The sequence below is a fragment of the Capronia epimyces genome, assembly GCF_000585565.1.
Source record: "Capronia epimyces CBS 606.96 chromosome Unknown aczIQ-supercont1.3, whole genome shotgun sequence".
Lineage (NCBI taxonomy): Eukaryota > Fungi > Ascomycota > Eurotiomycetes > Chaetothyriales > Herpotrichiellaceae > Capronia > Capronia epimyces.
Window position 1 is genome coordinate 470,449 of NW_006912906.1, and position 22,034 is coordinate 492,482.

Sequence of the window (22,034 nt, forward strand, 5' to 3'; positions counted from 1 at the left end):
CTGTCCGCTCGCCGCCTGGAGGAAGCGCTGGATTAAAGTCTAGCCACTGACTGATCTGGGCAGCTTAGCTACAGTATGTCACCTAGAGAGCTGGCTTGAATGTCCTGTTCCTGTTCCTGTTCCAAATTCGATCGATCCTATCGCCTTTCAAAACAAGGCCCCTGCGGCTACGGACTATACAGAGGTCTGGATTGCAATAACCCGAATGCTTCAAGTGAATCCGATTGATTGACATTATTCTTGTTTCATCGAGTTTGCACAAGCCCCCACGCCCGCGCCGTGAGCATGCGCGCATGGACAAAACACCCCCCTTGCCACCAGTGCTATGCCCAAAAACACTATATTCTCGCTTGGATCGAGACGAGGAGAAAAGGGGGAAGTTGGAGAACACACCCATCAAACTTGGCATCGGTGATTGCCTGCGTTCGACATCACACCGGGCGACCAAAAACTTAGCCGGTCTGGTTAGACCGTGAGGAATGGAACAACGTTCCTCAGGCCACAGCCTCACTGTCACTGATGGCCCCATCAGTCAGGTCTCCTCGCTCTTGCTGAGCCATGGCCTGGGCGGAAACAATCTCTGCGAGTCGCTTCAGGCGAGGTGTTTGGAGCCCTGTTGCGGATAAGCGTTAGCACGACCATGTTTCATCATCTCGCGGAAGAATGTGGATAGACGGGTAGAACAAAGACTTACATGACGGAGTGTATGTTTCCAACGCAGTGATGACTCTCGGCTCAGCAATTTCATAGGGTCCACTGTCTTCCATGTCGACAGGCGCCAGAAGGAGAACGTCGCTCTTCTCGGTCACACGGGAAGCCACAGCTTTCATGATCTCTCCGTTGATGGGCTGTTCGTAATCCGCCACCAGGTATTGATTGAGCAGTTTCTGGATCTGGTTGGGCGAGAGCATCCAGCAGATGTCCTGGATGATCTCAATATCGTTCAGGGTTGCTTTCTTGAGCTGCAGAAGCTTGGTCGCTTGCATGAGATGTTCCAGCTGCAGCGTCCCCTCGGGCATGTCGTGGCTCTTGCACCATTCCTCGATTCGCGTGATGTTGTAGTTGATCTGGAGACCTCGCTTCCATGACAAGAAATTGCGCCGCATGAGGAGGTCGTTAAACGCCGTCACTCCCACTAGTCGGAGGAGTTCGGTGATTGTTTGTGTGATGATCGAGTCCTCGAGGTAGTAAGCCTTCATTGCTTTGAAGACATTGTTCAACAAGCTCAGTAGGTTGTCCATGCTGTAAGCCGGGGTGTTGTTCGATGGGAGTAGTTTCCCAAGGAACCGGCTGCTTTCATTCGTCACGAAGCCTGGTAGGGACTGAGATTCAATGATGGCCGGGACGATCATCTTGTGCAGTTTCTTCTTCAGCACTTTCATCCAGGTATGATAGATGTTGAACTCAAGGCTTTCCAAATCATGCTTGACGATCTCGAGCAGTCTGTCATACTCGTAGTTGTCCGTCTTCTGTGCCTCATACCAGTCTTCTGCGAGGAAAACAAAGGACAGCATTTCATGGACGTTGGACAGCCAGAAAGCACCAGGATTAATGGCCTCGTCTCCGTCATGCTGCATGACTTCTTGTTGAATCGATTGCATCACGTTGGCAAGGAACCTTTCAGACTCCTTGACGAACCCGTTGTTCCACATCTCCGACGTCACCAAATTGATGAGATAGGATGGGAACAAGACTTCTTTCTCCGTAGGTGCAGGGTTGGCTCCGGGTTGCGGAATCTTGATACCTCGAATGAGGCCCATGGTGACTTCGTCGTTGAGTTCTTCCTCCTGAGAAAGGAGGTTTTCGAGTTCCATTTCGACGCCGTCCGAAACCGCGTTGAATGTCGAACCAGACAGGGTCTTGAGGTGTGTGTCGAGGGCCATTGAAACAGGGCGAGCACTGAAAGCACCACTGAGCCTATCGGTTTCGCTTCGCTCCGCAGCTCCAGCACTCCGTCTTTTCATGGGTTTCTTGGAAGAGACTAGGTTGATGAGACCATTTGCTAGTTGAGCGCCGCCGTTGGGATATTCCCCATTGACTCCATTAGTGGCTGCTGGAGGGGGTGCCTTTCTGGCCATCTCCAGTTGATCTTGCAGCTCATTGATCTGTTGTCGGAGCGTGCCTCTCTCGCTCTCATGGGTAGCAACGGATTGTCGTAATTTGTCCACCTCCGTATTCGACAGTTGCAGAGACTCTCGGAGTTTCCGCTCTTCCTCTTGCAATCTTTTGGCGTTGCCCATGTGTTCATCGTGGCTGGTTTGTAGCTTGGCGTGCTCCTCCTCCAATGCACTCAAACGTGCTGCGACAATACCGGCTTGGTTAGCTTCGGTCTGCAATTCTCGGGATCGTGCCTCCAGAGCATTGTGCCTGGATCGCCATGATTTCAGTTGACCCTCGTAGTTCTCCAATTGTGAGAGCAATGTTTTGTTCTCTCGCTTGAGCGCTCCAAGAGATTGGGTAAGCTCAACCACCTTATTCTCAAGTTTATATGAGATTTGCCTGAGATCCCGGGCTTCTTCACGCGTCTTTTTATAGTCACGCCGGGCCACCTTTCCACGCCACAAGTTCTGCACAATGACAACCTTCCTTCGGTGTTGTCTCCATGCTCGCAATGCTCGCCATGAGCGGAACGCTCTCTGGATTGTGATTGCTGCGTTTCCGATACGCGTCTCGAGAATGTTTCTCCTGCAAAGATAGCCCTTGGTGACCGATTGAAAGAGGATAAGATCGCTCCTGGTCTGGTTGTAGTATTTCCGGGCACTCTGTCCTCTCCAGATTCGCTGAATGTCGGTGGCTGCTTTGATTTGTCTCGTCTCCTCGGCCTTCCGTCTGGCGAGAAAAGCTCGAGTTGCAGCTTGAAAGGTGATGATAGATTGTCGTGCGTCGAGATATCTGTGGCGGTAGTATTTAGCTCGCAAGTTCTTCTGAATCATGATAGCGCACTCCTTGAGGCGAGCAGATCGCAGGTTCTCCAGGAATGCCAACATGCCGGCACGGAAGAAGATCTTGGTGAGCCCTAGCTGGTATTTGTCGGCTTTCTCATGGGCTGTTTGCCCCAATGCTTTGACCAGGATGTTTTGAGCCATCTGCCGGATCTCAGTGGTCCACTCGGAAGAATGGCATAGCATGTAATATCTCAACGCGAATTCCTCGTACGTCCATCGCGTCGGATAACCAGCAGTGCTGATACGGACGGTTTCCAGAACACCGCATGCTCTGAGCTGGCTCAAAACCATAGGGCCCTCAAACTTCCAGGCCTCCTTGGCTTCGTTGGGCTTGATACAGCGAATGTAATGGGCGTCGGTAGAGTTGATAGTATCCATTAGCTCAATCAGAGAGCTCTTAAATATGCCGCCTAGAGTGGGCTTGCGGTTCACAGCAACACCGACTCGGCGTCCGCCTGCAGGAGTAATAGTCTTCGAACTTGTCTGAGCAGTGTCCTTGTCTCTCACCGCAGCGGCCACGTCCAAGACTTCAACCAGAAATCGATTTGTAGACTTCTTAAGCACTTCCATCTGCTCATCTGGTACAGTATCGCGGTTCTTGTCGATGAAACCATCGGACTCGTAGGTGACATCAAGGGCGTAATGACACACTGTGAATGCGGATTTGCCAAATCGGGGCTTCTTATAGAATTTCTGCTTACCCGCGGCGAAGTGCTGATGCAACTTAGTGACGAACCCGTCATCACTGCCCATAGGCAGCCTCGACTCCTCGTCTAACAGCGTTAAGACTCCCATCTTGCCCTCGATGAGGTCAATGCAGGGTTGGTTGTCGGAGAAGTCGATGAAGGTCCAATCGATTTGTTCGCGCATGTACTCTTCCTGTTCCAGTTTGAAGACATGCTGGTTGAATTCCTGCTGCAGTTTTTCATTGGCGTAGTTGATACAAAACTGCTCAAACGAGTTTTTGGCAAAATGTTCGAAACCGTAAATATCTAGCACGCCAATAAACGTATCAACCCGCTGCAAAACATCTTGCGTCGCTAACCCGTGATTTATGGTTTCCACGAGCCAGTCGAACAGGCTAGAGTAAATGAATTTGGCCACCGAGTCTCGGACAACTGTGGCTTGTTGTTGGGTGACGTTGGAGGTGATCTTCTCCCCTCGAGTGGTGAGCTGTTTCTTAACAGTCCATTTGGCGAAATCACCCGCATCAATACCCAAGATCTTGCAAGCTTGAACTAGGGCGGGCTCGGTTGCTGAAAGGGTAGACTCCGACCGAGTAGCCGTGATTTTGATGTTGCCAATATGCAGAAGTGCAGCAAGAATCCGAAAGATCTCTTTCTGGGTGCTGTCGGAGACATTGATCGTACTCAGGGATTTCCTCGTCGCTGCAAATTCGGCGGCATCATCCACGCCGTCGATCGAAGGTTCATTCCCTTGGTTGAGAAAGTCGAAGTCTTCCACCGGTAACAATCCTAGCTCTTGCCTCTCCTCATCAGTGGCTCCCGCCACGAGTTGGTAGAATATGTGATAGTTCCTCTCCTTCAATGGTTGAAATACGAGACGTGAACGCTCAAGCAAATATGTTCTTATTTTGGCACCAATGATGTCTGTGTTTTTGTCAAACATGATTTCAATGTATTTGCCAAATCGGGACGAATTGTCGTTTCTCGTCGTTTTCGCGTTGCCAAAGGCTTCCATGACCGGGTTCGTTGCCAGAATCTGCTCTTCGGTTTCACTAATGGCATCGGCTCTTCCCTTTTTCCCCTTGCCAGTCTGTCCAGGCGCCCCTCGGGTCGCAAAGTACCGCATGATGTATTTGGCACTGACAGTTTTGCCGGCCCCAGACTCGCCAGACACAACGACGGTCTGGTTCCGTGAATCTCTCAGCATGTCCGTGTAGGCCTCTTCGGCGATGGCGAACAGATGGGGGGCCTGCGATGCTCGCTGCTTGCCCGCATACACCTGCACCATTTGAGGAACATAGAGCGAGTCTACGCGTGCAAAGGGATTCGTCGCAATCAGCACAATACCACTGTATGTGTAAATTTCTTTCTGGGCGTATCGTAGCTTGATAGCCTGTAGGATGGCAGGCTCGTTCAGATGGGACAGGTTCGTCAGATCTTCGGCGGCCTCGAACATCGGTGGGTTCATAAGAGGGGGTAAGGAGGCATTTTGATGGGTATCGGCGAGGGCAGTCTCGGTGGTTTCGACCGTCTGCTGTGAGCCATCGGAGAGGTTGAAGATCAGGGCAACCTTGCCATCACTCAATGCCTTTCTCTCAGCCAGTTCGGCGGGGATAAAGCCCTCGGCCTGGTTAGGGAACCAGGCCCGGGTACCGATGTCCCAGCTGGCCATGATGGACGATGTTGCTGGAAATGTGGATTGGGTTTTCAACTACCGACAGCGAGGCCAGCCATGTATTCGGGATGGCAGGGAAAATGCCTGGACGGACGTGTCAACAGAGAGTTGGTGTCTTCGCCTTCAGTCCGGCGGGGTGACAGGTGGAAAAATGACCGACAAACAAAGCTGAAGGGTTGGCTGATGGAGTGTTTATTGTGGCATCAGGTGCGGTTGGCGGTCAGGAATCTTTTGGTTTGGCCTTGAGATACCGCATGTCAGAAAGTCCTCAGGGACTCGGACTGGGAGACGCGCCACGGCTCGACGAAGAGGCTAACGCAGCCTGCAACTCACCATCGCATCTGCGCTTGTCCCCTTCCAACCAAACGGTGCGAGTCCGCCTACCCCCTGGCCTGCACGAAATTGTCCGCACCACAGCCGCCCCTTTTGCTAAAATATCTGCACGTTCCAGGGTCACGACTTGGCCGTTGGCTGTGACAGCTTTCTAGAGATCTTCCCAGATTGGCTCGACGCAGAGTGATTGTGTTGATGGGCATTTGACATCGCGAGAGAGGAAATCGCTTCTTGTCCATTTTTATGTCTCGATCCACCCCTACATCCCTACATACAGAGTAGAGAACTGATGATTATCTACCGAACTGCTGAATTGAGACTCTCATTGCTAACAAGTCCTGTGGCTGGTTTGATATTGTTCGAGCACCATCTGTACCGAAACCGCACTGCAAGGCTCACCCGAGCTTGGTACGGAGGACATCCACCCTACTCTCCATGCATGCAGTGGATGGATCGGCCCATGCCCATCCTCTCGAACGCCCATTAGTTATGCTTGAAGGATCGAAACTGGTCAGCTCCTGCCAGTCACTACAACATGGCCAGGCCCTGGAATTCTGCTCCCCTTCCCCCTGCACATAGGACCAGACAACCGTGCATCCGTGTTATGTCCAAATCATCCGTCGACAACCGTGTCAATGAGCTCCGTAATGCTCCAGTTACTGGTTCTTGCACTCCGAGGCCTGCTGGGACCGAGGCTTTCCACCTTCTTCCTCGTCATCTTCCTCAGACTCCGCCTCTTCTTCGTCCTCGTCGTCCTCGTCGTCTTCATCCTCAAATTCGGCATCTTCGGCATCCTCGAACTCCTCAAATGCCAACGCTTCGCCGGTGAACCAGTCAATAGCTCGAGGAATGAGCTTCTCTTTGATGTCTTCGCCCAGTTGGTAATCGAGCTCGAGTCTTTCCTCGATGTCGGAAGCAACATCATCCTCATCAGTAGGCGGGACGGGCGGCGAGAAGAAGTTGAAAAATGACTCGGTAGGGACGGTCTTCTTGATGATTCGCGTCTGCTTGGTGTCTGTTCTCTAGTTAGTGTCTGAGGCCATACACATTTTGGAGATGCAACGTACTCTTGTTTCTCTGCTTTTTGCTCTCAACGCGAACCGTCAGATCCTTGCCTGGCTTCCATTCGATCTTGTCGCCCTCGGCGTGGTCGTAGATAAAGTCACCGCCGTAGCCATTCTCCTCTCTGTAGTAGTACGTCTTGGTGATGGTCTGGTTGGTGAAGAAATCGTTGGGGGCAAATTCGAAGATAAGGCGGAACCCAGGTCGCTCAAGGTATTCCATCCGAATGTCGGTCAGCGATCGGAGAGCTTCTTCGTCTCGATCGGTGATCAGCTCGGCAAGAGAGATTTGGTTCTTCATGGCAGTGAGCCAGAATTCTGGGATGCCTTTCAAGTCCTCGACAGAAGTCTTTTCCTCTTTGTCTTCCTCTTCCTCGCCCTCTTCGTCATCCTCGGTCTTGCCAGCCTCGACCTCAGTTTCGGTGGGTTCGGCTTCGCCATTCACAATCGCCGCTCGCTTTTGGTACAAGGGTGTGAACTTCACAAAGTACTTCTTTTCCAGCTGGAGAACCTCTTCTTGAAACTCTGCTTCCAGTTTGGCATGATCCTTTTGGATTCCCTTTAGACCAGTAACGCGTCGGCGGACAGGGCTAGGTAAAGACTCGACGTATCCAGACGATCGACCAACAAGGGAACCGAGTTTTTCCTGCATCATGGAGACAAGGGCAGGGTTTTTAGCGAATATCGACGCCGCTGCAGCACGATCAAGGTCCTCTGCTAGGAGTCAGTGTGCTGCCAAAAGGCAGTGGACTTGAGACGGCTCACCTTCTTGAATATCACTGATGGTGGGGGCCTGCGCGTGCGAAGAGATGGGCGCATTTGAAGCAGGTGCTAGAGAAGTGTGAGCACGATCTACGGTGGGCTGGGAGTTGGGTTGACTGACTATTCTGAGGGGTCCTAGGATCTCGCATGTTAGCAACGTCGCTTGGTTCAAAGGAAAATAGATTAAAGAGAGAGTGAAAAGGTGAACATACGGAGCGGTGATATTAGACCTGCCCCTTGGAATTTCGGACGCCATCGTTGTTTGTTGGGAGGAGTTGGACAATGATGGGTGGGTGGTTGGTTGGTTGGTTGTGCAAGATCTGTTGGACCTCCCGTGCCGAGATGAGAGGAAAAGCCTTGCAAACAGCACAAAAGAGTGCTCTAGGAAAACGCTTCAGAGCCGCGCCAGGTGGTGGGGGAACCAAAGCTTTCTGAGAGGTGAAGAAAATGAAGATTTGGTGAGAGGTTGGACAGTGATTCAGAATTGTTGACCGTTGCGACGTCGAGAAAAAGTCTCCATCTCGATAACAGGGCCCGCCCAGCCGAAGTTCACGTGACTTGAGTGACGTTGTGCCGCTTTACTGCTCCTTGGTCTGTATATGTGTCCCCAGGCAGATAGCTTTGCCGGTCCGGTTTTTCTATACGGTGAAGTAAAACCCCAAACGTGGTGTTCTACATCAGTTAATACTCCGTACCGCTGCGTTTAAGGTCACTTATCCCTTTGATTTGTGAATTGGCAGCCTTGAGAAGAGTCATCTTGAGATTGCCATGGGAGGAAACAATCACTATTGTAGCGTACTTGAGGATCAAAATTAAATCCCGACTTTAAAAGGCAGCCCTACCCATTCCTATAACACCTGATAGACACGTGACTCGTAGGATGAGTACTAGGTAGAGCAGCGCCACTCTTGTCTAGAATGGGCAAGTCTTTGCGCTCTCCCGCCTGGCGGATTGCACGCTCATCAAAAAGTGACTAGTAGGTAGTTTGGAGAACTCCATACAGAGCAGTATTTCGCAGGTCTCGATAACATGGTAGAACGGTTCCTCCCTCTGCGCATTGCCTTATATCGCCTGCAACCTCCTACATGAACATATAATGTCTTGATAACTTGTGGATAGTGTCCCGGAGGCACGTCTTACCACAGATGGATATTCCTGAGAGACCTCGTGCTGGACCGCCCCGGCGGTCTAGTTCAGTACGCCGGACAGTACACAGAAGAGATTCGAACTTGAGCAATGCCAGCATTGTGTCCGAGGTCGAGATGGCTACGGACGAGGTGTGTTACACAGCAACTGCCTCACAAAGAACCACTCCTAATACCATCGTGATAGCCATTCTCAGGACCGATATCCGAGAGTGTTCCGTCTAGTGTGACTGGTTTTGTGTACCAGCGACCAAGGCGGCGACAGGGTTCCATCTCGAGCTTCACCTATTTCCAAGATGAGGACGAATCTCCTGACTACTCGGATGAGGAGGCCATTTTGGATGTTAGTGACGAAGAGGATGGACATATACATGGAGAGGATCGAGATCTAGAGGCAGGGCAAATTGAATCTCTCCGACACAAGCCCTCCGGTCGATTCAGAACTTCGTCTGACCAGCCGCTTCTTGGGAGGCGTGGTTCGGCTCGCAGTGAGGCTCAAGAACTTGGGGAAGCAGGCAACTTCAGCCAAAAATTATACATTGAAACTGAAGATTTGACCATGGTCATTGCCGGGTTTTCGACCAGCTCCATCGGCTATCCGGTGTACCTGGCAATATGCATTCTGACCTTTGGCATTGGCTATCTCGTCCTACGCTGGATGCCGCGGTGGCGCATATCACTAGTTGGCTCCCCTGCTCCCCTCAAGAGTTGTTCTTGGGTTGTCATAGAGGTGAGCTATGGGCCTGAACGGAGATGCTCCAAGAAAAAAGCTAAGAAAATTCAGAATCAATGGGGCGAATTCACCGTTCATTACGTTGCTGTCGAGGAATATGGTCACCCGATGTCATCCGTCTTCACGCGCTCCAGAAAGGAGAAAATCAATGGATATCGATATGACGGAGACGTCGAATTACCTTTCCTACGTTTCCTCGACTATCGGTACATGAGACTTCTCTACTATCCAATCGAGGATAAATTTGTCCTCAATAACGACTGGTGGGATCCGCAATGGACGTCTGTAAAAGCTCTCCGAGAGGGCCTCGACTCTGAAGAGAGGGATCCCAGGGATCAAGTCTTTGGCAAGAACATGATTGAGATACAGCAAAAGACTATCCCAGAATTGCTCCTAGACGAGGTGGGCATTTCCGGAGCCCATCGATTTCTGGCAAAGCTGACACTTGAAAGGCCTTCCATCCTTTCTACGTCTTTCAAGTCGCAAGTCTCATTTTGTGGTCCTTGGATGAGTACTACTACTATGCTGCCGCTATTTTCTTGATATCTGTCTTTTCAATCACGACTACCGTCGTCGAAACTCGATCGGTAAGCGAACAGCCTCTTTTTCCCGCTAGGTGATACTAACATTGGACCAGACGATGCGACGTTTAAGAGAGATATCACGCTTCGAGTGCGACGTCCGAGTTCTTCGCAATGGGTTCTGTAAGTGCTACCACTTTGCATTCGAATATCGCCTGATGATGTAAAGGGCGATCTGCTCTGTGCAGTGATCTGGTTCCTGGGGACGTCTACGAGGTCTCGGACCCGTCCCTGACACAGATCCCTTGTGATAGTCTCCTTCTATCTGGTGATTGTATCATCAATGAAAGCATGCTCACAGGTATTTCCCATTGGAGAAATGTTCCAGGGGCTCAGCTAAAACTCGCAGGCGAATCTATTCCGGTGTCCAAGATTCCTGTTGTCGACGAAGCACTACCCTATATTAACCTTGGAGCCACTTCAATACATCCTAGCGTTGCTCGCTATTTCCTTTTCAGTGGAACTAAGATCATCCGCGCTCGACGACCGCAAGATACCGATGATGATGAAGCTGTTGCACTTGCGATGGTCGTCCGCACTGGTTTCAACACCACGAAAGGCGCTCTTGTCCGATCAATGCTCTTCCCGAAGCCTTCAGGCTTCAAATTCTATCGGGATTCCTTCCGATACATTTCTGTCATGGGAGGTGTTGCTGGGGTGGGGTTCATCGCCTCGTTCATAAACTTTGTGAAGCTCGGGTTGGCCTGGCATCTAATCGTGGTGCGAGCCTTGGATCTGATTACTATTGTCGTCCCTCCAGCGCTTCCAGCGACTCTGACTATTGGGACAAATTTTGCCTTGTCCCGCCTGAGAAAGCAGCAAATCTTCTGTATAAGCCCGCAAAGAGTCAACGTTGCGGGCAAGCTCGATGTGGTATGTTTTGACAAGACAGGAACACTGACTGAAGATGGACTGGACGTCCTCGGTGTGAGGCTCGTGCAGCACCCAGAGATTCGATTTGGAGATATCTTAGAGGAGGCTCATGAGGTCCTACCTCCAGCACCATACGACCGCGATCCAACTGTCGACTACCGCGTGAATCGAAATATGTTATACACAATGGCAACTTGTCATTCACTTCGGTTGGTTGACGACGAGCTAATAGGTGACCCTCTCGATCTTAAGATGTTCCAGTTTACAGGTTGGTCGTTTGAGGAAGGGTCCCGAAACACAAACCACTTCATCGAGCCTGGGACTCAACAAACAGCACCTAGTGTGGCTCGCCCTCCTCCAGGACTGGAGTATGATCTGGATGATTCTCAAGACAATGCTAACCCAGTACGTGTCGAACTGGGCGTCCTTCGCTCCTTCGAATTCGTTTCACATCTGCGGCGAGCCAGCGTCATCGTTCGTCAACATGGTGATCCTGGTGCGAGTGTCTATGTCAAGGGTGCCCCTGAGGTCATGAAGGATATCTGCACTCCCTCCAGCATACCCGACGACTTTGAAGATCTCCTCAGTTACTACACGCACAAAGGATTTCGCGTCATCGCTTGCGCCTCAAAATATGTTTCCAGGTTGAGTTGGGACGAAGTCCAGAACATGGACCGCTCAGAGGCCGAATCGAGGCTTCAGCTGCTTGGTTTCATCATATTCGAGAACAAATTAAAGGAAATCACGACCGAGATCATTGGGGAATTAAATGAAGCTCGCATCCGAAATGTTATGTGCACGGGCGACAACATTTTGACTGCCATTAGTGTGGCAAGGGAGTGTGAACTGATAGACCGCAACGCCCATTGCTTTGTGGCGCACTTTGTTCAAGGCGACAAGATGGATCCAAAGGCACGATTGACCTGGGAAAGTGTGGACAATGCGATCTATCAACTCGACGAGAACACCTTGCTTCCTCTGCCGATACCAGCTGAGGATGACACTTCTGCACCATACGATGCGATTGCTATCGGCGAATACACGCTGGCTGTGACTGGCGATGCTTTCCGCTGGGTCATTGATTTCGCATCCACCGAGGTCGTGGAAAGAATGCTGGTCAAAGGAGCGGTTTTTGCACGAATGTCTCCTGATGAAAAGCACGAACTCGTCGAAAGACTGCAGGGTATCGACTACTGCTGCGGATTCTGCGGCGACGGTGCGAATGACTGTGGTGCCTTGAAGGCTGCGGATGTGGGTGTCTCGCTTTCAGAAGCCGAGGCGTCGGTCGCCGCGCCTTTTACCAGTCACATCTTCGACATCTCCTGTGTACCTGCTCTTATCAAGGAAGGTCGAGCTGCTCTGGTGACGAGCTTTTGCTGCTTCAAGTACATGAGTTTGTACTCGGCCATCCAATTCACGTCCGTCAGCTTCCTCTACGCATCCGGGTCCAACCTGGGGGACTTTCAGTTCTTGTTTATCGATCTTGCCTTGATCTTGCCCATTGCCATATTCATGGGCTGGACCGGCGCATATCCGGTTTTGAGCAAAAAGCGTCCAACTGCCAATCTTGTCTCCAGGAAGGTCTTGACACCTCTTCTGGGTCAGATTGTCCTGGCGGTATTGGTTCAATTGATTGCCTATGAGACCGTGCAGGACCAACCCTGGTACCAGCCGCCGCAACTGAACAAGGACAAGTCCAGTGTGGACAATTCCCAGAATACGGCCCTGTTTTTGGTATCGTGCTACCAGTACACGCTCTCAGGGGTGGTGTTAAGCATCGGGCCACCCTTCCGGCAGTCGATGACAACTAATGTTCCGTTCTGCGTGACGATTGCGATAGCTCTACTCATGTCTCTATACATGCTCCTGGATCCTGCGCAATGGTTAGCTACCTTTATGGACCTGACTGAGATGTCCCTGGACTATGAGCTGTTCCTGCTTGCATTGGCGGCGGCTGCATTCGCAATCTCTTATCTGGCTGAGCGGCATTTCTTGCCTCTTCTCGCCAAGTATGTGGGACGGCTCAAATCGAGATTACGACCAGCGCATCCTAAGAAGAGGAAACGGTACAAGGTCATTACAGAGGACATTCTGAGGAGTAAATAGAGCCCACAAATAGAGGCGTTGGGTAACGAATGCCACGAGACATTTCTTGGACCTGATGCCGCGTTGTCTACAGTCGGATATCAAGGTATAGTCAGGGCTATCGTAGCCATGTTATTTGCGTTCATCCATAGTGCACGGGGTTGCAAATGTAGTGAGATTCAACCCCTTTGTCGAGTGTCACAGGAGTGTCTTCACCTGTGCTGCAGATAAATATTCTCTCGCGGTAGTCGTGGCAAACGGGAGGCACCATGCGAAACGTGGGGGCTGGGTGTCCAAACGAACAGCAGCAAAAGAGAATACTGGCTCGGCCTCGGGGATGATGTTGCTGCCATGCGGCTCTCCCTCTAGCGGGTCTTCCACCTGACGTGTGTAATGGTGTCTGCTTCCCTGTGTGCACTTTCTCTGCTAGATAGGAAGAGCAGGGGCCAGACAATGCGAGCAAGTATCTGAAACAATTGAATGGTACAGTTTTCGAACATTTTTCTTGATTTCCCTTGTCTAACTTGGAATCCAGCCAACTGGCGGAGCTCCATAGAAGTAGTAGTATATTCTGTCTCGACTCTTTGGATCCGCCAATGGAGCGTGTGATCTCTCAGTTCCATAACGCCTTTGGATGATGTTGATGTCCATCGTATGATCATATGTACGGTAAAGTCAGAGGTGGCGCTTGTATTGTAGTGAGGCAGGCGACTGATTCGCAATCAGTGGTCCCATGGATGCTTCAAGCCGATCAGCGCAGCCCCTTCCTTCTTCGCTCTGTACATCAACTATCGTCCTGTCAGTTACACCGTAGCCTAGTGGATATGCCTCCTGGTCGAGCTTACGAAGAACCACATGGCTGCTCCTAGGCCAGTTGCGGCGAATCGGTATAGCGGTCGGGTTGGGTTAATTTGCTGGACCGGGTGGTTCCCTTTCCACAAAGGTTTCGCCATGGTGAACGAGATATCTGGAAGGAAGTCAGTCGCAAGTTGCGAGGTACTGCGTAGAATTCGCAATCTGAGACGGAAGCGTACCCTTTTCGGCGCGAGCTGTCGGTGCGATGAGAGTGCGAAGCTGGTCGAGTCCTGAACATGAACTGATGAAGTCGCATTGAGCCGGAGGAAGGTGGGCGGTCACGTGATGAGTTTAAGACATATTTGGACTAGCAGAAACCACGTGATCCTGCTGCTATAACACTCGACTAGTAGCTCTAATTCGCACTAGCACTCTCTAATTGGGCTTACATCTCTTGTGGGATTGTGATTGTGTTAATATACGATGAGATGTTTGAAGCCAACTGGTCGGGAAATATGAGCGAGGTCCGACACTTTAGCCGTGGCACTAGACTTGAGTTGAGTCTCATTGAAGCTTCCGAAGCATCGTCCCCAAAGACCGTCGTGAAGGAGAGACGAGAGACTGGCTTTGCCCTTGTGAAAGACACGCCTGGCCTACCGCTCTACTTCTTCACTTGGCCGCCACTTCTCCGCCTGATGCAACCACCGCCGGCTGTTCCTCCTGCTCCTCCTGCTTTTTCTGTTCAAGCTGACTGAACTTGCGGACGACTTGGAGCGTTGCATAATAACTGAAGGGCAGCGCAAAATACCACAGTCCGAAGTTGATGCTTGCGGTCGCAATAAGAGCCGTCGGCACTGCTTGGACTCCAAATCCGACAGCCACACCAGCCGTCTCAATACCTCGCAGCAGCGAACTATAGCGGATCTGGTCCCCAGGTGAGTCGGAGAGGTTCCCAATACACCAATAGATGTAGTTCTCCACCATCCCCAGACTGATTCTCTCAAACAAATACAAGCCAAATCCGCGCCCGAACGTGGCCTGGTCGCCCCAGTCCAAGACGGGCTTGGTGTGCCGGTACTCGTTTTGAATATACACCGCCCAGATCCAGGTGCCACTGTTGAGCGCTGCGATGAAAATATAAGTGGAAATGGCTCGGGTTCTTCGATTCTTTACCCAGGGCAGATCAAGCAGAATGCCACTCAACCAGGTGGCTAGAGTACCGACGACTGCCGACATGAAGCTCCCAAGCGCACGGGATCTGACCGTGAAGTAGCGTGCCAGATACGTGCCTGGGTATGCCTGTATCCAACCGAAGTACCAGAACAGAGGCGACAGGAGCAGGATTGGCTTGCTACGAAGAAGCCGCCACATCTGCGCCAGTTCGGTACGAGGAGAAATTCCCCTCGGTGCTTGAATACGAGTGCCGTCGTCGCGTTGCACCTTTTCGGGGTTTGATAACAACAAGCCGAGGAAGAAGCCCAAGCACTGGATTGCGATGAAGGCTTGGTATGTCTCGTAGCCGACCTTTCCACGGTGATTGACTTTGTGGTTGATCCCCAGTGAGATCGCCCCGCCAATAATGTTTCCAAAGTTGCGGAAAGAAAACCATGTGGCAATATATCGTCCTCTCTTATGTTGCTCGGGATACCCGGTTGCGATGGCACCTTCCACGCTCCAGAAAAAGCCAGCGCTGATGCCACAAGCCGTCGATCCGACATATACCAGCCAAGTGGCTCCCGTGCGGTTGTTGAGATACAATCCTGCGGCGTAAAGGGGGTATCCCAGCGATCCAATGGCCAATGTCCACCTGAAGCCGATCACATTGGTAAGCCACGGACCAGCGAAGCAAGTAACCGTCATGAAGGCGTAGAGAAGCGCGTTGGCGGTATTGACCAGGTTGGGGCTCTGAGAACCTCCCACCCCGAGACCATTCATGGCGCTCCATATTCCCGGCGCGCAGAATGCGCATGAGCCCACGACCAAGATTTGGAAGAGAGTCCTCCGAAAGAATGGATGTCGACTTTGCAAGGGAGCCGGGCCATCTGTTGCCAGCGGCCCTGGAGCTGGAGCATCCAAAAGCTCCCCATCAGCAGTCACAGCCAACTTCTCGTTGGCGGGTAAAGTCGACATCCTGGCGCAAGGAAGCAGATGGTAGCTTGCAGGACAGAGAGTGAAAGGAACACTGACAGGACGCTCCAGAGATCCCAGACGATCAAGTCAGGAATCGAAACTTTGCAAAGACCATGTTCTCCATGTAACTTTTTATACTCTGTGGGGATCTACACAGCATCTCACATGTACAGTCCAGACCATAGTGATCTGCCTTTCCCCACGAGCACGCAAGAGCCCCCACACGTGATGCCATGGAGGCCAACACCTTCTAGGCACATTATGTTCGGTGCCGGTTGAAAACGAGGCCCGGGCTTGTGGTCGAGCACAACGAGCCGAGTGCCTGGCACGGCAGTGGGGGCTCCATATCCAAGGAGAACTAAAAACGGCAGCGGTTGCCACCGTCGCATGCTTGAGGAAGAACGAGGGACGGTCGCGATCCGCATTCGCGATCTTAGAACGGATGACACCACAGGCGGGTGGATCTCTGGCACAGGTATAGAAGCAAGGGTTGTATCTGCTGCCTGCAGCGGGGATGTCCATCAAGGTGCATACATACATATCTGTGGCAACAGTGCCTCGCTCTCGGAACCAGAATCAGAATCAGAATCAGAATCACCAGCCACCAGCTACCAGCCAACAACCAACAGCAATGGCGGCCTCTGTTCACAACGTGGGTGTACATTCGCTCAAACTCGATGACCCATCCTCGCCCTTGGTTGCCTTCGAGCCCTTTGAACTGCCATCAACCAACCAGCGCATACTCGGGCCGCCTCATCCCAGCGACACCGTGATCCCGCTGGCCTTGAAGCCCTCCACCCACGATAACGCGGAGGTTGATCTTGATACTGTCGTGAACAGCATCAAGGCCCTCCAAGCCCGGGATGGCACCCTGACTAACCTGCTGGCCCGTCATGGGACCCTTCTTTTCCGTGGCCTGCCCATTCACAACGCCGAAGACTTCAGCAAATTTGCCCATGCGTTTGGATACAAGCCACACGAGATCATCGGCATCGTTGTCAACCGACCGTTGCTGGCGCCGAATGTGGCACCAGCCAATGAGGCGCCCAAGGAAGTTCTGATCTACAATCACAATGAGTCCCCGCAAGTTCCACACGCACCCGAGTACATCTTCTTCTATAGCCACCGAGCCCCGGCGAAGGGCGGGGAGACTCCCATCTCATCGTCGCTGGAGTTGTTCCAGCGAGCACAGCAGGAAATCCCCGAGTTCATCTCCGAGATCAGCGAAAAGGGCATCCTCAGCAAAGTCACGTACAAGGTGGACAAGCAGTATGAGGGCGGATCGACACTGAAGCAGGCCTTCGGGAAAGAAATCCAGGACGGCGACGACGAGGCCACCAAGCGAGCCAAGATCGAAGCCCAGATTGCACGCTACAACCGAGGCAAACATACGACCTGGGAGTGGACGGACGACGGCTCGATCATCTTGACGCATCAGCTACCTGCCATCCGCACGCAGCCTCAGACGAACCTGCCCACGCTGTTCACCGGGCTCGCGGCCATCTACAAGAACTTCACGGTCAACGAAGGCAACCGAAAGTACAACAACCAACAGCTCTTCGGCGACGGGACGCCTATTCCGGAGAAGTACCTCGCCCGTCTGGCCGAGATCACCGACGAAATCCGCGTCCTCCACAAGTGGCAGCGCGGCGACGTCCTGGTCTACGACAACATCATTGCACAGCATGGCCGACAGCCTTGGGAGGGCGAGCAGAGTGACCGTGTTGTGCTGGCGAGTCTGTTTGACGGGGAACAGGTCCCTGGGGCGTATGGCACGCAAGAATGGGCTCAGGTCGTCCAAGCTCTGGAGGGTTAAATCAATTGACCAGTGATGTATGTATTGAATGCTTTTATAGTCTCATTTAGTATTTCGCTGCCATTCCCTTGTAGAGGGTAGTCCTACTCTCACTCGCACTCCCACTCCCACTCGTAGACCCTGCGCCCTCGGCGAAGATCAGTGCTAGAGACCAGCAGCCATGGCCCAAAGGGCCACTCCCTCTCCACCAGGCTGTACCCAACCTTCAGCATTGACGATGCCCTCTCCGATGCGGACTTCCTCCAGTACCTTAAAGCCCAAGTGGGCGTAGACGTCTCTCGCGCGAGCGTTTGTCGCCTCTAAGAAGGCAGGAATGCCTTGCTCCTGAGCTTTTTTGAGGAACGGCTCAATGAGATGCCTGATGGCGCCTGTGGAGATTTGCGGGTGCCATCAGCAACTATTCTATCGAGGAGTCGAACGAGGGAGAGGGAGAAGGAGAGGGGAGACTCGATTGCCGGCTTACCTTTGTCTGACCTGCCCGGGGCCCGGCCGATGAGATTGAGATACCAATAGTGCCGGTCGCCGAGATACTTCTTCTTGACTTGATCAAACTTCGCCTGGTACTCAACTGCGCCCTCCGGCAGGGGGTCGATACTCAGCCGGGGCTTCTTCACGCCTGGGGGAAGCCTGTGTGTCGGGGTCAATATCCTGGGACCTGCAGATGCGTACGGAGTACACTTGTACAGGGTACCTGCTGTACCCCCCACCTTCCAACTTACCACAATGCCACCCCTGCCCAGTCATACGTGTGAAGCAGAATCCCTCCTCCCTCCAGCCGACTTCTAATGAGCGGCAGCCAATACTGCACGCGAAGCCCCGGATCCCTCAACTTCGGGTGATCCGGCCTTGACTCGCGGCCCAGGAAGATGAATCGGTTGATCGCGTCGTTGGAGAAGGCCGCTGCAATCACCTCAGCGAATTTGACCACGTCTCCCTCCTCCTTGACGGCCACCGCATCAGGATGATACTCAGTCGCCATGCCTTCCTTCTTCCTTGCAGTCTTCGGCGACCCGCGTCCAGCGTCGAAAGCAGCGTCCTAGCCTGACCGCGGAATGGGCGTTTCCTTCACAGAAGACTCAAGAGAGCAGGCACATAGTAGGCACCGAGCAGGTAGCCATATTTTCTAAGAGTCGGACATCTCCAGCCTCGGGACGCAGATTATGACTCAGATGCTGAAGGACTACGCAGCGGCGCAGCTGCACTCATTTTCCTTACGTATAAAGAGTACTTGTCGACTTCCAGAACGATGGTGTTATTATGGCTCCGATCATGCAATCACATCTTCTGCCATTTTCCAAACCTTGTTCAGGCCACTTTTGGCCTGTCTCGCGATCTCATGGCCCCCTTCGGGCCTAGGGGAGCCCTTCGGGACCCATCATATCTCATACAATAAATCAGAGCAACAAGATTCGTGCAGGGAAATGCTACCCAGTGCCCACCTCCAGCCATGGTACTCCGTATTACAGCTCTGCGGCTTGCTATGGTCACTGCATTGCCTGATCAGGGACCCCGCTTTCCTCCTGGTTCACACAAGGACCGCCGAGATGGCCAAATGCCCAATCAGACCCGGGTCTGTTGTGGTAAGTGCTCTCGCCAACGAGAGAACAATACCTTAGAGGAACCCATCAATGTCTTTTTTCTTTGATTCTATGAGAGCAATTGTCAGTTGTTAAAGATCTCGCATGGGTGCGAGCACTCAACTTAAGCGTGAATTGCGCAATCAGGCATTTCCAAACGGCCGGGACGACGATGAGGGCTCCAGGAGCCATCCGTGCACTAAACTTATAGTGCTCCGAGTGCACGGATAGGGGTCAATACTAATTGATAATGGGATTCTTTTGCGTGGATCCCTCTCTTTGCCAGTACGATGGCGCAACAGGCGGCCAGAATCACACGTGTCGGGCAAATCATGTCTGGTAAATAGACAAGACAAGCCTTCGCATGCGGTTTTTCTCGCCGGTCCACGTGGGAAGGATCTCCGCAATGCTGGGACTATCAAGTTCCACAGGTCAGATGGGATTCCCATAAGAGCGAGGCCTCGGCCCCTCGAGAGAGCAAGGTCAGAACCATCTGTTGATGATCGTATGACAGACCTGTGCCGGCCATTATGTCGACCTCGACCTCTTCCTTCTCTTCGTCTATCCAGCCCTCTCATGGAGTGGCGGCCTTCGTTGGGGGCCAGGAGCACATCTCGAGGACCTCCTTCGGGGACCACGATAAGAAACCGACTGCCTTCGAGGCCACCGACGTCCCTCCCGACAGCGACGGACCCCGACGAGACGTGTCCGGAGACGTCTTGGACGATGGCCTGCGACGAGGTCTGAAAGGCAGACATTTTGTCATTATCGCGCTCGGTAGTATCATCGGACCCGGCACCTTCTACGGCATCGGCTATGCTATCTTCTTGTCTGGTCCGCTGGGAGCATTGCTCGGCTTCATCATCGTTGGTACGGGAGCAAATCGCCCATCCCAGCCGCGCGTCGACTAATTCGGTCCCTCCTAGGTATTTCCGTCTGGTTCCTGATGCAGAGTGTCGGCGAGATTACCACTTTGTTCCCCATCCACGGTGGATTCGTTGAGGTAAGGCATCAGCAAGCATTCATACTATATGATGCTTAGCATCGGCGACTGGTCTGACCATTCGGTTCCTCGTAGCACGCCGGCCGCTTCGTCGATCCGGCATTAAGCTTTGCCATGTCCTGGCTGTACTACATCATGTGGAGCGTCTTCCTTGCAGCAGGTCTGAATGCCACCAGGACATCCGTGCCCTTTCCCTACCGCTGACTTCTGACCAGACTGGAACTCCGCCATTCTGATCCTCCGCTACTGGGTCCCGGAATCGACGTTCCCATCCTACGGCTGGGCCTTGATCTTCTGGGCCGTCTTCTCCGTCATCACCCTTCTCGGGGTCAGCGTCTATGGAGAGCTCGAGTACTTCTTCGGCATGTTCAAGTTCCTGTCCTTGATCATCCTCTTCATCTTGTCCATCGTGGCCAACGTGGGTGGATTCGGGGGCGACTATGTCGGGTTCAGATACTGGAAGAAGCCAACAGGTGCGTGACTGTCGCCACCGATGTTGTTGTGTGCGTGGCGAGCTGACCAAACATACCAGGTCCCATCATCCACGGCATCGACGGGTTCGGCCAGGTCTTTGTCTTAGCGGCCGCGTACTACGTCGGCACCGAGATCATTTCTCTCGCTGCTGGCGAGTCGCGGAATCCCAAGAAGGATGTCCCAAGAGTACGTTGTCTCCAAAACAGGGGTTTACAGGAGGGTTGGTGGTACCGTATCAAAGCTGACCGAGAGCTCTCCAGGCCATCAACTCTGTGGTGTACCGCATCCTCGTGGTCTATGTCGGGATGCCGTTCTTCCAAGGCTTGATCTGCCCGTCTAACTCGCCAGATCTTCTGAATGCAGACTCGGTGGTTGCATCGTCTCCCTTCACCATTGGTTTCGTCGACGGCGGGTGGAAGACAGCCGGCCACTTCGTCAACGCCCTGATCACCGTGGCTTTCATCTCGGCCGCCAACGGTGTCGTTTACGTCCAGTCTCGCACCATCTACTCTCTGGCCCTGACCAAACGGGCACCCAAGATTTTTGCAAAGACAACGTCACGTGGGGGTAAGCAGCAAACATGAGCCCCCTGTATCTTGTATCTTGTGTCTTGGATCGCACTGATCCACCCTTCCTCCCTTTCCCCCCCACCCATGTGCCTGCCTTGGTTTGAATTTTGTGGATGAACGCTTCGGCTGACCTTGGATGACTTCCTTGAAACAGTTCCATGGGTCGCCATCCTCACCTCCAATCTCTGGGGCTTCCTCTGCCTAATGAACCGCAAACTGACGGCGGGCCAAGTGTTTTCGTACATGACCAGCGTGGGAGGCACGGCGGCCTATATTGCTTGGGCCGGCATCATCTTCACCCACCTGCGCGTCCGGGCCGCGGCCAATAAGCAGCAGATCGACGTCAAGACGTTCCCCTACAAGGCCTGGGGCAGCATCTGGCTGTACCGCGCCAACTTTGTCTTCAACATCTTCCTGCTCTTCATCCAGGGCTACACCGTCTTCAAGCATCCTTTCAACTGGAGGTCCTTCATCGCCTGCTACATCACAATCCCCACCTTCTTCATCCTGTTCTTCGGCTACAAGTACTACTTCAAGACCCATTGGTATGTTTGCAACCCCTGGTCTTTGTCTTCCCATGCACCTCCCACTCTCTATGTAGTATCACCGCGCTGGCAGAAGATGGATCGATCATATGCTGACGCGGATACTTTTTTCGCCGTCTCTGCAGGGTTCGCTTGCACGAAGTCGACTTCTCGGACCGCAGAGAATGGATTGCCCCTGCGCTGGACGGCGTCAAGGATCGCCGGTCGCTGAAGCGGAAGCTCTGGGATCTGTTCAAGGATTGAGTG

The 22,034-nt window shown here is 52.7% G+C and overlaps 8 protein-coding genes across 8 annotated transcripts; 3 read left to right on the plus strand and 5 right to left on the minus strand.

Moving 5' to 3' along the window:
* Nucleotides 1-494: 494 nt before the first annotated feature.
* Nucleotides 495-5,303, minus strand: A1O3_03432 (uncharacterized protein; the record flags this gene model as incomplete). The annotated part of the gene is made up of 2 exons (XM_007733570.1): nt 495-613; nt 695-5,303. The coding sequence occupies 2 exons, from the start codon at nt 5,301-5,303 to the stop codon at nt 495-497; spliced, it is 4,728 nt and encodes a 1,575-aa protein (XP_007731760.1).
* Nucleotides 5,304-6,295: 992 nt separating this feature from the next.
* On the minus strand, nt 6,296-7,611 carry A1O3_03433 (nucleosome assembly protein 1-like 1; the record flags this gene model as incomplete). Its single annotated transcript, XM_007733571.1, has 4 exons — nt 6,296-6,654; nt 6,707-7,417; nt 7,466-7,531; nt 7,584-7,611. The coding sequence occupies 4 exons, from the start codon at nt 7,609-7,611 to the stop codon at nt 6,296-6,298; spliced, it is 1,164 nt and encodes a 387-aa protein (XP_007731761.1).
* Nucleotides 7,612-8,724: 1,113 nt separating this feature from the next.
* Nucleotides 8,725-12,900, plus strand: A1O3_03434 (ATPase; the record flags this gene model as incomplete). The annotated part of the gene is made up of 7 exons (XM_007733572.1): nt 8,725-8,739; nt 8,795-9,337; nt 9,392-9,742; nt 9,793-9,927; nt 9,978-10,044; nt 10,091-10,222; nt 10,271-12,900. 7 exons carry the CDS (start codon nt 8,725-8,727, stop codon nt 12,898-12,900), a joined length of 3,873 nt encoding a protein of 1,290 aa, XP_007731762.1.
* A 701-nt stretch (nt 12,901-13,601) lies between these two features.
* On the minus strand, nt 13,602-13,832 carry A1O3_03435 (uncharacterized protein; the record flags this gene model as incomplete). The annotated part of the gene is made up of 2 exons (XM_007733573.1): nt 13,602-13,667; nt 13,725-13,832. The coding sequence occupies 2 exons, from the start codon at nt 13,830-13,832 to the stop codon at nt 13,602-13,604; spliced, it is 174 nt and encodes a 57-aa protein (XP_007731763.1).
* Nucleotides 13,833-14,343: 511 nt separating this feature from the next.
* A1O3_03436 (uncharacterized protein) lies at nt 14,344-15,804 on the minus strand (the record flags this gene model as incomplete). Its single annotated transcript, XM_007733574.1, has 1 exon — nt 14,344-15,804. The coding sequence occupies one exon, from the start codon at nt 15,802-15,804 to the stop codon at nt 14,344-14,346; it is 1,461 nt and encodes a 486-aa protein (XP_007731764.1).
* A 631-nt stretch (nt 15,805-16,435) lies between these two features.
* Nucleotides 16,436-17,620, plus strand: A1O3_03437 (uncharacterized protein; the record flags this gene model as incomplete). The annotated part of the gene is made up of 1 exon (XM_007733575.1): nt 16,436-17,620. The coding sequence occupies one exon, from the start codon at nt 16,436-16,438 to the stop codon at nt 17,618-17,620; it is 1,185 nt and encodes a 394-aa protein (XP_007731765.1).
* A 144-nt stretch (nt 17,621-17,764) lies between these two features.
* A1O3_03438 (uncharacterized protein) lies at nt 17,765-18,599 on the minus strand (the record flags this gene model as incomplete). Its single annotated transcript, XM_007733576.1, has 3 exons — nt 17,765-17,988; nt 18,084-18,247; nt 18,340-18,599. 3 exons carry the CDS (start codon nt 18,597-18,599, stop codon nt 17,765-17,767), a joined length of 648 nt encoding a protein of 215 aa, XP_007731766.1.
* A 1,128-nt stretch (nt 18,600-19,727) lies between these two features.
* Nucleotides 19,728-22,031, plus strand: A1O3_03439 (uncharacterized protein; the record flags this gene model as incomplete). Its single annotated transcript, XM_007733577.1, has 8 exons — nt 19,728-20,067; nt 20,124-20,200; nt 20,276-20,360; nt 20,416-20,673; nt 20,733-20,860; nt 20,935-21,241; nt 21,398-21,788; nt 21,914-22,031. 8 exons carry the CDS (start codon nt 19,728-19,730, stop codon nt 22,029-22,031), a joined length of 1,704 nt encoding a protein of 567 aa, XP_007731767.1.
* Nucleotides 22,032-22,034: the final 3 nt, after the last annotated feature.